A 12973-nucleotide genomic window follows, 5' to 3' on the forward strand; every position below is an offset into this window, starting at 1 on the left:
GGTAGAGAGAGGAGAGGGAAGGAGGAAGAGGAAGGGAGGGAAGAAGGGAGGGAGAAAGAGAGAGAAAGAGGTAGAGAGAGGGGGAGAGAGAAGGGGAGAGAGAGAGAGAGAGAGAAGGAGAGAGAAAGAGAGACAGACAGACAGACAGACAGACAGACAGACAGACTATCTAAGCCTCCTTCTCAGGGAAGGAAAAAAAATCAGTTGTTGTTTTTTAAAGTAAAAGAATTTGTTTTGTTTAAAGTAAAGTAAAAATAATCTCACTGTACCAGTGAAAAACGTTTTCTCTCTCTATTTTAAACCACAGGGAATCCTTGCACACTAGTTGAGACAAGGCAGTACAAATTCTCTGAGTTAGGGTAAACGCATGCTGAGGCATTATTTTCGGTTCCACATGAGAACGCCAGTTCCTGAGAAAAGGCCACTGAGGAGGTGCCTCCCTTGCCCTGAGGAACAGCTGAGTGATGTGGGCTCTCTGGTCAGTGCCTGGCGGGATAGAGCAGCAATCTCGTGCTGGACATCAGGTAGTCCCTCCAAGAGAGTAAAGGAAACAGAGGAGGAGGCAGAAGCAGCACGTTGGTGACGACCCACCCCCAAAAGGGAGGATGAAAGGTGTCCTGGGGACCGCATGTAATCAGAGACAGAGGCGTGTGTGTCATGTGGTGATAGCGAGGGAGGCCAGATGGGAAGCATTAACCTTCTCTGACATCCAGAGAATGGGAAGAGCACCAGAGAAGGGCCTCTGCTAGGCTGGTCCAAATAGGCTGTGAATATACAGAAAGCCACAGGCAAGAATTGTACGGGATGATGAAGGCAAGGGAGGGTATCACAATCTGTGCCGGCGAAGGGTTCGTCCGTACCAGTGACATCTAGAAATGGGATGCATATAGAAAGAGAAGCGAAGGGCTCAAGTTGCAGAAAGGGAACATTTTTAGAAACAGCCAATGAGGGAATTCACTTTTGTTCAGCTACACAAGTCTCTTACAAGGTTTTCTTTTTCTTTTCCCAAGGTTGGAGGAGAGGAGGGAAGAGGGGAAAAGACATGTTTATTAAATAAAAAAATAAATTAAAATTTCTTTAAGAGAGAGAGCACTCACCTGAAGAAAGAGAAGTCACGCTGAAGTCAGAGGAACTGAGTTCAAATATCACCCAAGATGCTTATAAGCTACCTGGGTGGCCTTAGGGATGTCACTTCATCTCTCTTGGTTTTAGCTTCCTCATCTTTCCCACCTCATAAGAGGGTTGGACCGCACTGCCCTGAGTCCTCTCAAGTCAAGGATCACTGGTTAAGTGCTTACTAGTGCCAGGCACAGTGCTAAGGGCTAAAGATAGAAAGAGAGGCAAAAGACAGCCCCTGTCCTCAAGGAGCTTACTTTCTAAATAATTATAATTCAAGTCAACTCAGTTACAGAATCAAGTCTACAAGCATCTATTAAAGTCCCTACTAAGTGCTGGGCTCTCAGGAGAGCATTAGAAATATAATGAAAGGCAAAAAAAAAAAAAACAGTCTCAGTCCACAAGAAGTCAATGGAAGGTAATCTCAACAGGGAAGGCAATAGCAGCTTGGAAGATGAGGAACACCCCCCACCCCCCCACCCCACCCACCCATGAAAGGTGGGACTTGAGTTGTCTTTTCATTTTTACTATGGGGGGAAACATAAGTAGAGAGAAGGGCACCCCTAGGTGAGAGATCTTGGAAGATGAGATTTGGAAATGGAGAGGATATGTGGGGTGGGCAAAAATGAGGCGCTGAGGATGACACCAGGTTGGGAGCCTGAATAAAGAGAGGATGGTGGTTCCGTCAATAGTAATATGGAAGTAGGGAGAAGTAGAGAGCTTGGGGGGAATAGAAAGAGAGCCATTTTGGACTTGTTGAGTTTGAGATCCTGAGAGGACATCCCCAGAGAGGGGGCTGATGTTGTTTGTACTTCATTTTCCAAGAGGACAACGACATCACAGGTGACGTCTTGACTTGTGCATGAATTGGACTTCAGTGAGGCAGAACTGCACAAAGCCTCGCTCTCTCTTACCAGAACCATCCAAGTCCAGTGACGAGACAAAAGTCAGAATGACTAACAATGGCCCGGGATGCGGCGGATGACCTGGGCATCTTTTATCCCTGACCAAACTCTAAGAGTTCCAAAGCTCCTGCTTCATCCGCCTTCATGGCTGTTGGAAAAAATTGCTCTCCTCCTCCCATTCCACAGGGGAAGTGAATACAAAGGACGGACCAGAAAGATACGAATTCAAATCCTTCCTCAGAAACTTACTATCCGTATGATCCTAGACAAGTCACTTAACCTTTTAGCCTCATTTTCCTCCTCTGTAAGGTGAGGATAATAATAATATCTACCTCACAGGGTTGTTGTGAGACTCAAACAAGACAACCCTTTCCAAACCTTAAAGTCCTATAGAAATGCTCATTGTTGTTATTATTGTTGTTGTTGTTATCTAGTTCAAGATGCCCAAAAGGCAGCTGGCAATGCAAGACTAGAGTTCGAGAGAGACTAGGGTTAGAGCTATCCATCTAAGAATCACCTGCCTGGAGGTAATCATGGAACTTTGGCAACTGATGAAATCACCAAATAAGACAGTATAGAGGGAAAAGAGAAAAGGACCTTGGACAGAGCCTCGGGAGGCACTCCCAGTTAGTGGATGTGATATGAAGGAAGCTCCCTCAAAGGAGAGAAAAGGAGAAGCTCAGATAGGTAGGAGGGAACACAGAGAAAGGAATGTCACAAAAACTGAAAGAGGAAAGTACAATATCCAAGAGGAGAATGAGCTCAACAGTGCCACAGGTAGTAGCCAGGGGAAGAAGGAGTATGTCCTCAAAGGTATTCCATGCTCCCAGCTACTTCCAACCGATATATGATGGATGATCCCATTCTAGCCCCAAAATGTTTCGTGGCTAAATGAAATAGAGAAGCACTGCATTCGTGAGGTTGGCATAACTGAATCTGTATGCCAGAAGGAATGCCCAGAGAATAAGGAATCAGTCTCTAAACGGATCAGATTTTTTAAAAAAAGGAACAAGATAACCATTATTTCATCCTATCCTCATACCAACCAGCTTCACTCTCTCACTTCAACCTTTCTCCATCTCCTACCAAAGTGAGTCTTTAGTGATGAGAAACATCAAAAAGAAAGATGGCGGCATGGAAAAGAAACAATCAATCCTTGGAATGTAATGGTTGAAGGAGAAAGGGGAAAAAGACAGGGCAGCTAAGTGGCTCCATGGATTGAAAGGCAGGCCCACAAATGGGAAGTCTTACATTCAGATCTAGCTTCAGATACTTCTTTGCTGTGTGACCCTGGGCAAGTCACTTTACTTCCATCGCCCAGCTCTTACTGCTCTTCTGTCTTGAAACCAATACTTGGTGTTGCTTCTAAGTCAGAAGGTAAGCATTTTTAAGAGAAAAAGGCAGTGGGGCATAGTAGATAAAAAATGGGCCTTGAAGTCAGGAAAACCTGGGTTCAAGAGCTTGAGTTTGACACCCATGGACTGCATGACCCTGGGAAAATAATGGATCTCAGCACTGTAGACAGCTCCCTAAAGCTACCCACTGCAAAGAAGGCACTAGCCCGCAATAGCAGAGAGAATAAACTCACCTAAAATTTCTTTATACCAGTGAAATCCCAGGAATCTATTCCTGTTGGCTGAAAACCCTAACTGTCCCTTGGCTGTTTCAAGAAAAGGAAATCTCTGTACTCTTACATTTCTAAAGACATGACATCATATTTCCCAGGGGCAGAAGGTAATAAAGCCAGGGCCATAACCAGCCCACCTGTTCCTGGGCCAAATGCAGTTGAAAAAAGCAGGGTCTCCCTCACAGTATAAAAGATGGTCCCCCTGGGAGAAGGGAGGGGGGTGATGGGGAGGAGAGGTGGGGGGAAGGGTGGGATGGCACAGAAGTAAGTACCACCATGAGTACAGTGATGCCACGGGGCAGCCCATCACCAGAGGATTCTACCCTTCACTCCCCACAGGGGCCAGGGTGGAAGGCAGCCCAAGGATCCACGGAGAAGGGGTGGAGACAGCCAGAAAACACAGGGAAGGAAGCACGCCTCTGCCCATGACGACACCCAAGGGACTAGAAGCAACGACCCCATTTTACAGAATTCTAACTGCAGATTACGAGAATTCAAATACATGTGAGTGCTTCAGGGATTCATTATTTGCCCTAATTGGGACGTGGCTGTATTTTACTTTATTTTATTTTATAACGAACTTCCGCCTTTTTTTTTTCTTTCCATTCCCCGTAGCATCCATTGTTGACCATTGCTTTCGGGTACTGTAGATTCAGATTGTCTCCCTTCCCTCCTTCCCCCAAGCGGTCAATAGTCTGATCTCGAGCATCCTAGAGCCGATGACAGCCGAACGAATCTTACCTGAGAGAAGTTCAGCCCGTTCAGAGGATGGCACTGTTCTTCGACTTTTTCTACAGCCCCGGTCTGCTTCTTCAGGCGCTCAGCCTCCTGGGCAAGGTACAGATCCAACACGGGCACCCCCCGGGACTTGATGTCCACCTCGGTCAGAGAATTCACCATCAGCATCACCCACACGGGTCTCTTCCTCTCCCAGTTCCCCGCGATGGCATTGAACAGGTAATCGGCGTAAAGGCCCTTCCCTCGCTGGTCCGGGGTCATCCACGAGGGCATCATGAGCTTCACGTAGTCCAGATGGCGCTTGAGCCGACAGTAGATGTCCTGGGGCAGCACGTCCTGGAGGTTCTCGCCCTGCGGCAGCATCTGGCAGCTGGTCAGGGCAGAGATGGTGTAGGGGTCCGTGAGGTCCAGCTCAAAGTACACGATGCTGCTCTGCTGGAAGGCCGCCTTGGAGTTTTCGGGGATGAAGTCCCAAACCCGGGTGTAGGGCACGTGGATGGTGCCGAAGAAGTAAGAAGGCGGGTCTCTCTTGATGGTCCACAAGAAAGAGTTCAACTCACTCTGCTGAAAGGCAAAGGACACGGGAACGTCACTACAGGGGACGGACGATGGGGAAAGTTCACACGTAAAAGAAAAATACGTTGAAGTGAAAAAGAAGCAAGACAGACGATGGAAGCTTTAAGGAACGTATGTAGCCCTTAGTGGGGATACGATGGAGAGCGGCACCCTGGGTCTGGAGTCAGGAAGGTCTGAATTCAAATTGGACCTCAGACACTCCTCGCTGGGTGATCCTGGACAAGTCACTTAACCCCCTTTGCCTAGCTCTTCCCACTCTTCTGCCTTGGAACCAATTCCCAGTATTGATTCTAAGACAGAAGGTAAGAATTTACAAAGAAAAAAAAAGGAGAAGAAAGAAGGATAATGATAAAGGATAAAGGATAAAGAAGGATAATTTCAGACATGTTAAGATGTTGTCCTGTCTGCTGTTCCTGGGTTTGTCCATCGGGGACACCTAAACATCCAAGTAGCCCAGTGGATAGAGCAAGCACTGGGGCCCAGTGTCAGGAATACTTGAGTTCAAATCTGGCCACATACATGCCCTAGTTGTGCTACCCTGGGCAAGTCATTTACTCTGTTTGCCTCAGTTTTCTCAACTGTAAAATGGGGCTAATAATACCACCTATCTCCTAGGAATGCTGAGAGGATCAAATGAGATCCCTGTGAAGCACTTAGCACAGAGCCTGACACATTTTTGTTACAGTTCGGTCTTTTTTCAGTCGTGTCCAACTTTTCATGTTGGGGTTTTCTTGGCAATGCTACTAGAATGGTTTGCCATTGCCTTCTCTAGCCCATTTTACAGATGAGGAAACTGAGACAAACAGTGCTAACTGACGACTGGGGCCATGAAGCTAATAAGTGCCTGAGGCCAGACTGGATCTCTTCTATCTAAAAAAAGTTTTTTTAAAGAACAAGACCATAATCATGCCAGCAATTCCCTTTTCCATAACACCTTAAGGATAATAAAGCACTTTACATATATTATCTCATTCGAGGCTTCACAACAGCTCCATGATTGCTCTTGTTATCCCCATTTAGCCAATGGGGGAACTTTGAGGCTGAGAGAGGTGAGGTGACTTGCTGGTGACGCAAGATTTGAACTCTGGTCTCCCTGATCCACCCCTTTTGCCCATCTCGCTGCCAGCCCTCTCTCCTGCGCCTGTTTGATGGCAACGATCAAGCATGGCCTCCTCCCCGCCTACTTTCTATAAACATCAGCGCCCGCTTTGGGCCAGTTCAGTAATGTCTTCAGTGCTCCTGGGCTGGCTTCATTCTCGGTGTTACCCCAAGAAGGAAGGAAAAAGCAGAGCTCCCCTCTCTCGGCTCCAGCTTCCTCCCAGCATCCTCCGGCCACACATGTAGCTCCCTCCCTCTCTCTCCCCTCCCAGGGCAAACACAGATAAGAATTTCACACCAGAGGACAAAAGTGGGCCGAGCTCTCCCGTGGGCCCCTCCTCCCCAGGCCCAGGGGTGCAGGAAAACCCCGTCCCCTCCTCGCTTCTCCATTCCACTAATAAACCTTGTGAATAAAATGAAGAACGAGCCTGAATGTGGAAACCTGCCAGGCGGCCAGGAGAAAGGGGGCTTGGAGCTGGGCTCTGGTCAGCAGGCAGAAAGGTCACCCGCGGGGCGAGCTAACCATTACCCTGGCCACCGGCCAGGCCTCCTTCAGCCCCTTCCTCAAATAACCCCTCCCTGGTCATTGTTTAAGCTGGGAGCCCAAGCTCTCCTTCTTCATCCTGGCATGGGGCTGGCTGGCCCAAAGACAACATGGCAGCCTCTTCTCATCTCATGGGTTCTGGGGCTAAAGAAGAGTAAGAATGAATAACTGTGATGGGAAACGAGAACAAATCTCTACCTTACCAGGAGGACTTAGGGACCCAGAATAGCAGACCAGAGAGGACACTGGGAGGCAGGAGGCAAATTACAGAATCGAGGACTTTCAGGGGGCAGCTGGGTAGCTCAGTGGATTGAGAGTCAGGCCTAGAGACGGGAGGTCCTGGGTTCAAATCTGGCCTCAGACACTTCCCAGCTGTGTGACCCTGGGCAAGTCACTTGACCCCCATCACCTACCCTTACTACTCTTCTGCCTTGGAGCCAATACACAGTATTGACTCCAAGACGGAAGGTAAGAGTTTAAAAAAAAAAAAAAAAAAAAAAAAAGGAAGCAAGGACTTTCAGGCCTAGAAGAGGACACAGAAGTCAACTGGCCAACCCTTACCTGTTTTTGGAATGAGAAAACTGAGGTCCAGAGTAGTTAAATGACTCAAGCTGAAGTAGTAAGGTAGCACAATGGACAGAGCACCAGGCCTGGTGTCAGGATGACCTGGGTTCTAATCTGGCCTCAGATACTGCCTAGCTGTGTGACCCTGGGCAAGTCATCTAACCCTATTTGCTGTACTTCTTTTTTAGAACTGATACTAAGAGAAAAGGTAAAGGTTCTGAGAAAGACAGAGACAGAGACTCAGAGACAGAGAGTATGGGTGGGGAGACGGAGTGGGAGAGACAGAGAATATGAAGGAGACAGAGAGACAGAGACAAAGAGTATGAAGAGGAGAAAGAGACAGAGATGGAGACAGAGTATGAGGGGAGAGAGAGAGACAGAGACAAAGAGTATGAGGGGAAGAAAGAGACAAGGAGACAGAGACAGAGAGAGAGGTAGAGACAGAGACAAAGAGTATGAGGGGGAGAAAGAGACAAAGATGGAGACAAAGAGTATGAGGGGAAGAAAGAGCCAAGGAGACAGAGACAGAGAGAGAGGTAGAGACAGAGACATAGAGTATGAAGGGAAGAAAGAGACAGAGATGGAGACAAAGAGTATGAGGGAGAGAGAGAGACAGCGACAGAGACAGAGACAGAGACAAAGAGTATGAGGGGGAGAGAGAGACAGGGAGACAGAGACAGAGAGAGAGACAAAGACAAAGAGTATTGGGGTGGGGGGGGACAGCCAGAGAGAGACAGAGAGGGAGAGAGAAGGGGAGAGGGAGTGTAGTATCTTGCAAAAAGAGCAGCATCTCAGGAGGGGCCCTGGGTTCAAATTCCCCACATAGTAAATTACTTATCTTCCTGAGACTCAGTTTCCTCCTCTTTAAAATGATTGGACCGAACTAGCTAGGTTCTAGCTCTGTAATGAAGTTTGCAGACTTTTAGATGGCCCATTCTTTGTCCCCCACCTACTTCTGGCCTCCTTCCAAACCCTACCCCCTCACTCAGTACCTGTGTGCTCGTGCCCTGGCAACCTCCTGTGAGTGGAGTAAGTGCTGAATCCAGAGCCCAGCCCTGGGTTCGAATACTGGCTGAGCCAGCTAGCTGCCCGTGAAGATCTCAGGCAAAGTATTTCCTTCCTTTCTCTGGCCAGTGAAGGTTCTATCTCTTAGAAGATCAAAGAGGTTGGGCGAATGGCTTCTGGGGTCGGCTAGGCTGAAAGGCTTCTCCTATCTCATTGGGATTCTCTCCAGCGGCCAGAGAGGCTGGCCCAATGGATCCCTAAGGTCTCTTTTCCCACCAGAAGCCAAAGATCAGGAGGAAAACTGCCCCACTGGGGCTCGGGTGTTTAGGATTGGAAGAGACACATGCAGCCCGGGCTGGAGGACTCGCTTAGACATGAATGACCAGAGGAGAGAGCTGGGAGGCCTAAAAGAAAGGGGGGAAGCAGAAGCTAGTCCTCAGAGTCCTCTCTGCACCCCGCCCCAAAAGCCCAGCACTTCCCAGCCTTCCTGCTGCTCGCCTGCTCACTCTCGAGTGCCCCAGGCTCTACTACCCCTTCCCCCACGGCTGAAAAGAAGGGGGCTCAGCAGGCAGCCGAGATCAAAGGCGCCCATCACCACGGGGGAAGTCACGGCTCAGAGCACCGCCCGGGGCCCGGGGCTGGGGGCTCCCAGCCTGCAGCATGGCCAGCGTGCTTGGGAGGCGGGGGTCTGGCCCCGGAGGAGTCCCTTTGGCCCTTTTTTGGTGCCCCCCGGCCGGAGGAGCTTGGGGCCAGCAGGAGAGCTCATCAGCCCCAAAGCCCGTATAAGCAGGAGGGGAGACGAGCGGGGGCTAGAAACTGAGCCGGCGGGGTCTGGGGCCAGGAGGAAAGTTGGGAAAGGTGCGGGTAAAGGCAGGCTCGAGGCGGGGGCGGGAAGGAGGCCCCGCAGGACCAACTGAAACAGGCAAAACAATGATCGCGGCGAGCCCCGAGGCTCTGGGTTCCAGACCGCCCCAGAAACTTGGGCCACTTCCAGAGCGCCAAGCGTTCGCTTCGGTGCGCTTGGGGAAGGAAGAAAGCCCAACGCAGCCGGCCCCGCGCGCCCCAAGCCGGGCGGACTTCTTCCCTTCTCTCTCTTTCGCCCCTTCCTCCCTTTTCCCTCCTCCTCTTCCTCACTCTCCTAGCTCTTTACTTCTCATTCCTTCCCCCTTCCTTCTCTCAATCTTCACTTCACCCTCCTCCTGCCTTTCTTCCCCTCCACCTTCATCTCCTTTCCCTTCTTTCTCCCCCTTTTCTCCCCTCTCTCTCTTCCATCCTCCTCTTTTCTCCTCAACTTTCATCCTTCCTCTTCTTCACCTTCCTCCTCCCTCTTCTTCCTCCTCCTCTTCCTCCTCCCTCTTCTTCCTCCTCCCCACCTCTTCCCTCCTTAACTTCTCCCTTTTCCCTCCTCTGCCCCTTCCTCCCCGTCTCTCCCCACCCCCACCCACGCCCTTCTCTTCCTCCTCTTCGCCTTACGGGAAGTGGGGAACTGGCCACTTACTTGGGTGCCGGCTTTGCAAGCATCCAGAGCCGGAGAGGGAGCCGCCGCCGCCGCTGCCTGCGAGGAGTCCCCCGCGGGCGCGGGGCCCCTGGGCTGGGCTCTGGCCGCGGGCAGCAGGAAGAAAGTCTGGAGGAACAAGTTCCAGGGGCTCATCCCGCCCATCTCGGCCCCGGGGCTGTGGGCAAGGCAGGGCGCACGTCCCCAAAGTGGCCGGGCAGGCTGCCGCGGGCGCCGGGCTGTGTGGCCAGTCAGTCCCCGTCCTCCTCCTCCTGCCCGTGGGCCAGTACTGCTCGGGCCGGGGTGGCGGGACCGGGGAGCCAAGGCGCCCAGCCCTCCATGGCGCAGAGGAGAGGGGCGCAGCGGCCCGCCACCTCGCCCTCCTCCTCGCTGGCTCGCTCGCTGACTGGCTCTCTGGCTCGCTCTCTGCCCGCCGCCGCTGCCGCCTTCTCCGCTGGTCCTCCTCCTCCGGGCTCCCTCGCTCGCTCGCTTTTTTGTAATTCCCACTGCAGCCTCTGGATGGAGGTACAAAGTCAAACCCCGGCGATTGGCCACGTGAGGCCCTTTCCCTAAACTTCCTCCCCTCCCCCGTCCGCCCCAACCGTGGGGGGGCCCCCATTCATCTCCACTCAGCTTCTCTTCCTGACTCCGTCCCCCCCCCCCGCCCGCCCCCGTACCCAAAGTCCGCGGCCACCCCTCTCCGGATCAGACGTCATTCCTGGAGAACGAGGAGAAAAGGAGCGAGACGTCCAAGCTGGCGTGCCCAGAACCCCGCCGGCCTCTCGCATCCTTCCTCACCGGCTCAACTCCGGCGGGTCCGGCCCAACCCGAGTATTGGGTCACGTGGAAGCCGCTGGTCCTTCTAGCCAACGAGCCTCGAAGGCTCTGCTTTCCTTTAAGAATCACGGAATTAAGGGGCAGCTGGGTAGCTCAGTGGATTGAGAGCCAGGCCTAGAGACAGGAGGTCCTAGGTTCAAATCCGGCCTCAGACACTTCCCAGCTGTGTGACCCTGGGCAAGTCACTTGACCCCCATTGCCTACCCTTACCACTCTTCCACATATCAGTCAATACACAGAAGTTAAGGGTTTAAAATACCAAAAAAAAAAAAAAAAAAAAAAAAAAAAGAATCACGGAATTAAAATGGGGAGGGAGGAAAAGGAAAATAAATAAATAAAAGAAATGGAGGTGCGCTCCTCGGTTGGCCCTCCCGCCGCCCCCCAAAAAAGAAGCGATTTGGAGCATCCGTGTCAAAGCAGGATCCACGAGGAAACGTTTCAGGAAGGGTCCTCTTGCACCAGTTACAGAACTCAGAACCTGGGGCAGTATTGATCGTGTAAGGAGGGACAGAGGTCTGGTGGTTAGGAACCCTCGATGGAATCTGGCACACAAGGGTTCCAATCTGCTTCAGATACTAGCCGAGGAGTGGGGAGGCATTCTTGAACATTCTCAAACTCGAAGGATCTACAGACGTTGGAGGCACCGAGTCCCAACTCTGACTTTAGAATGAGGGAACTAAGGCATGAAATATTAAGTGACTTGCCCAGGGTCACACAGCTAGCAGGTGAGGCAGGATTTGAACCCAGATCTTTCTGACTCTCAGAAGTTGAGTGCCCATCCCTTGGCATGGGATCTGGGGTATTTTGCTGTTCTTCTGTTGTGCCCAACTCTCCATTACAACATGGAAGCCCATGGAATTTTCTTGGCAAAGACACTGGGGTAGGTTGCCATTTTCTTCTCCAGCATGGCATAATAAAACTACTGTTGACTATGGAAGACCCCCCTGACTATGTGACTTAATCTCTCATAACTCTTCAATGTTGGAGAACATATGGCTCTCCCACTGCCTTTATGGAGGAAATTTCTTCTGGGGAGTTTCTTCATTGAATGAAATCAGGAATCTTTCCCCTTCCCCCATCCTGGATGCTGGGATTCCACCCAGGTCATGCTTCTGGTCCCCTTGACCTTTTGTTAAGACCAAAGCAGACCAAAGGATTTCTAGGTGGAAGGGACCTTAAAGATCATTCATCCAGAACGTCCCAGAGAGATGCCGTGACTCCAAATACTGACTTTTCCCCTGATTCTACGTAGCTTTCTCTTTAGCTTCCCCTCCTCTCTATGCAGGCATTGCTCTAGCAGCATTCACACTTGCAGGGTGGGAAAAGCAAAAAAAGGGAGCAGCCAGCCAGCACAGGCTGTTGGGTCTGTCCTCTGAGGGACAGCCTCCCTGGAGAAGTGTAAAGAGGCCTTCACCAAAGGATGAGCCACCAGGGCATGAATTTTGAGGGGTCTCAGCAATTCCTTAAACCAGTGATTCCCAAAGTGGGCGCCACCGCCCCCTGGTGGGTGCTGCAGCAATCCAGACAGTGCGGTGATGGCCACAGGCGCATTGATCTTTCCTATTGATTGCTATTAAAAAATTTTTTAAATTAATTTCCAGGGGACTAAGTAATATTTTTTCTGGAAAGGGGGCAGCAGGCCAAAAGAGTTTGGGAACCACTGCATTAAACTGTCTACTTATGCCTTCCATCACCAAAAGGAATCCCAGGTTTCTCAACCAAGCAATCAACAAACATTTATTATTAAGGACCTACTAGGTGTGAGTCATTGTGCTGGCCTTTACAAAGAGATGGAAAAATAAAACAATGCCTGCCCTCAAGAAGCTTACATTCTATCAGAGTTTTAAAAGGGGTGGGAGCAGAAAATCTTTGGCGAGGCAAGATGTTCCAGAATCCTCTTTAGAACAGGAATATGCTAACTTTCTCTGGAGACTTCCGAGGCTTCCTGGGTATTTCTCAAGTGAAGCTGGGTTTTAGGGACTTTGATGAGGATCCTTTTTCATCTTTCTCTTTGCATGGGGACATTATTTAGACTTCTTAGAGTTACAATCTCCTAATTTTATAAACAAAGCCACCCAGAATTGGCATACTAACAACCTTGTTCCTGCCATCATCCAAAAGCAGACTCTTTCTACAACCAAGAATTCAGAAATGCCTTTATCCTGTCCCAGTGGCCTATCATTCCAGCTCTCCTCCTTCTGGCAGCAACCGATCCTTCTAGGGCTCCGTACTTTCCCCAGCCATCCTTTCTGCACTGGCTACACTCCTTCTCCCCAGTCCTGACTCCTTAGTGAATCCGTTCAATTCTCTGCTACCCTCAACCCCCAATGCCTTGCTCATCAAGCTTTGCCAAGCAGCAGGCAGGCCTAGAATACTCCTACCCCCCTGTCTCCTCTGCTCCTACTCACATGCTGCTCAAAGGAAGAGAAAATCATGCAGCCCTACTGACTGAATTCTCTACAGATTTG

The 12973-nt window shown here is 50.5% G+C and overlaps 1 protein-coding gene across 1 annotated transcript in view; it reads right to left on the reverse strand.

Moving 5' to 3' along the window:
• TRABD2A (TraB domain containing 2A) overlaps positions 1 to 9833 on the reverse strand; it is a 71028-nt gene extending 61195 nt beyond the window's left edge. Inside the window, exons 1-2 of the mRNA XM_044659303.1 lie at positions 9672 to 9833; positions 4390 to 4950 (exon numbers count right to left, since the gene is read on the reverse strand). Coding sequence (XP_044515238.1) covers positions 4390 to 4950; positions 9672 to 9833 — 723 coding nt within the window. The remainder of the gene's footprint in view (positions 1 to 4389; positions 4951 to 9671) is intronic.
• Between the last annotated feature and the right edge of the window lie 3140 nt (positions 9834 to 12973).

The sequence above is a fragment of the Gracilinanus agilis genome, chromosome 2, assembly GCF_016433145.1.
Source record: "Gracilinanus agilis isolate LMUSP501 chromosome 2, AgileGrace, whole genome shotgun sequence".
Lineage (NCBI taxonomy): Eukaryota > Metazoa > Chordata > Mammalia > Didelphimorphia > Didelphidae > Gracilinanus > Gracilinanus agilis.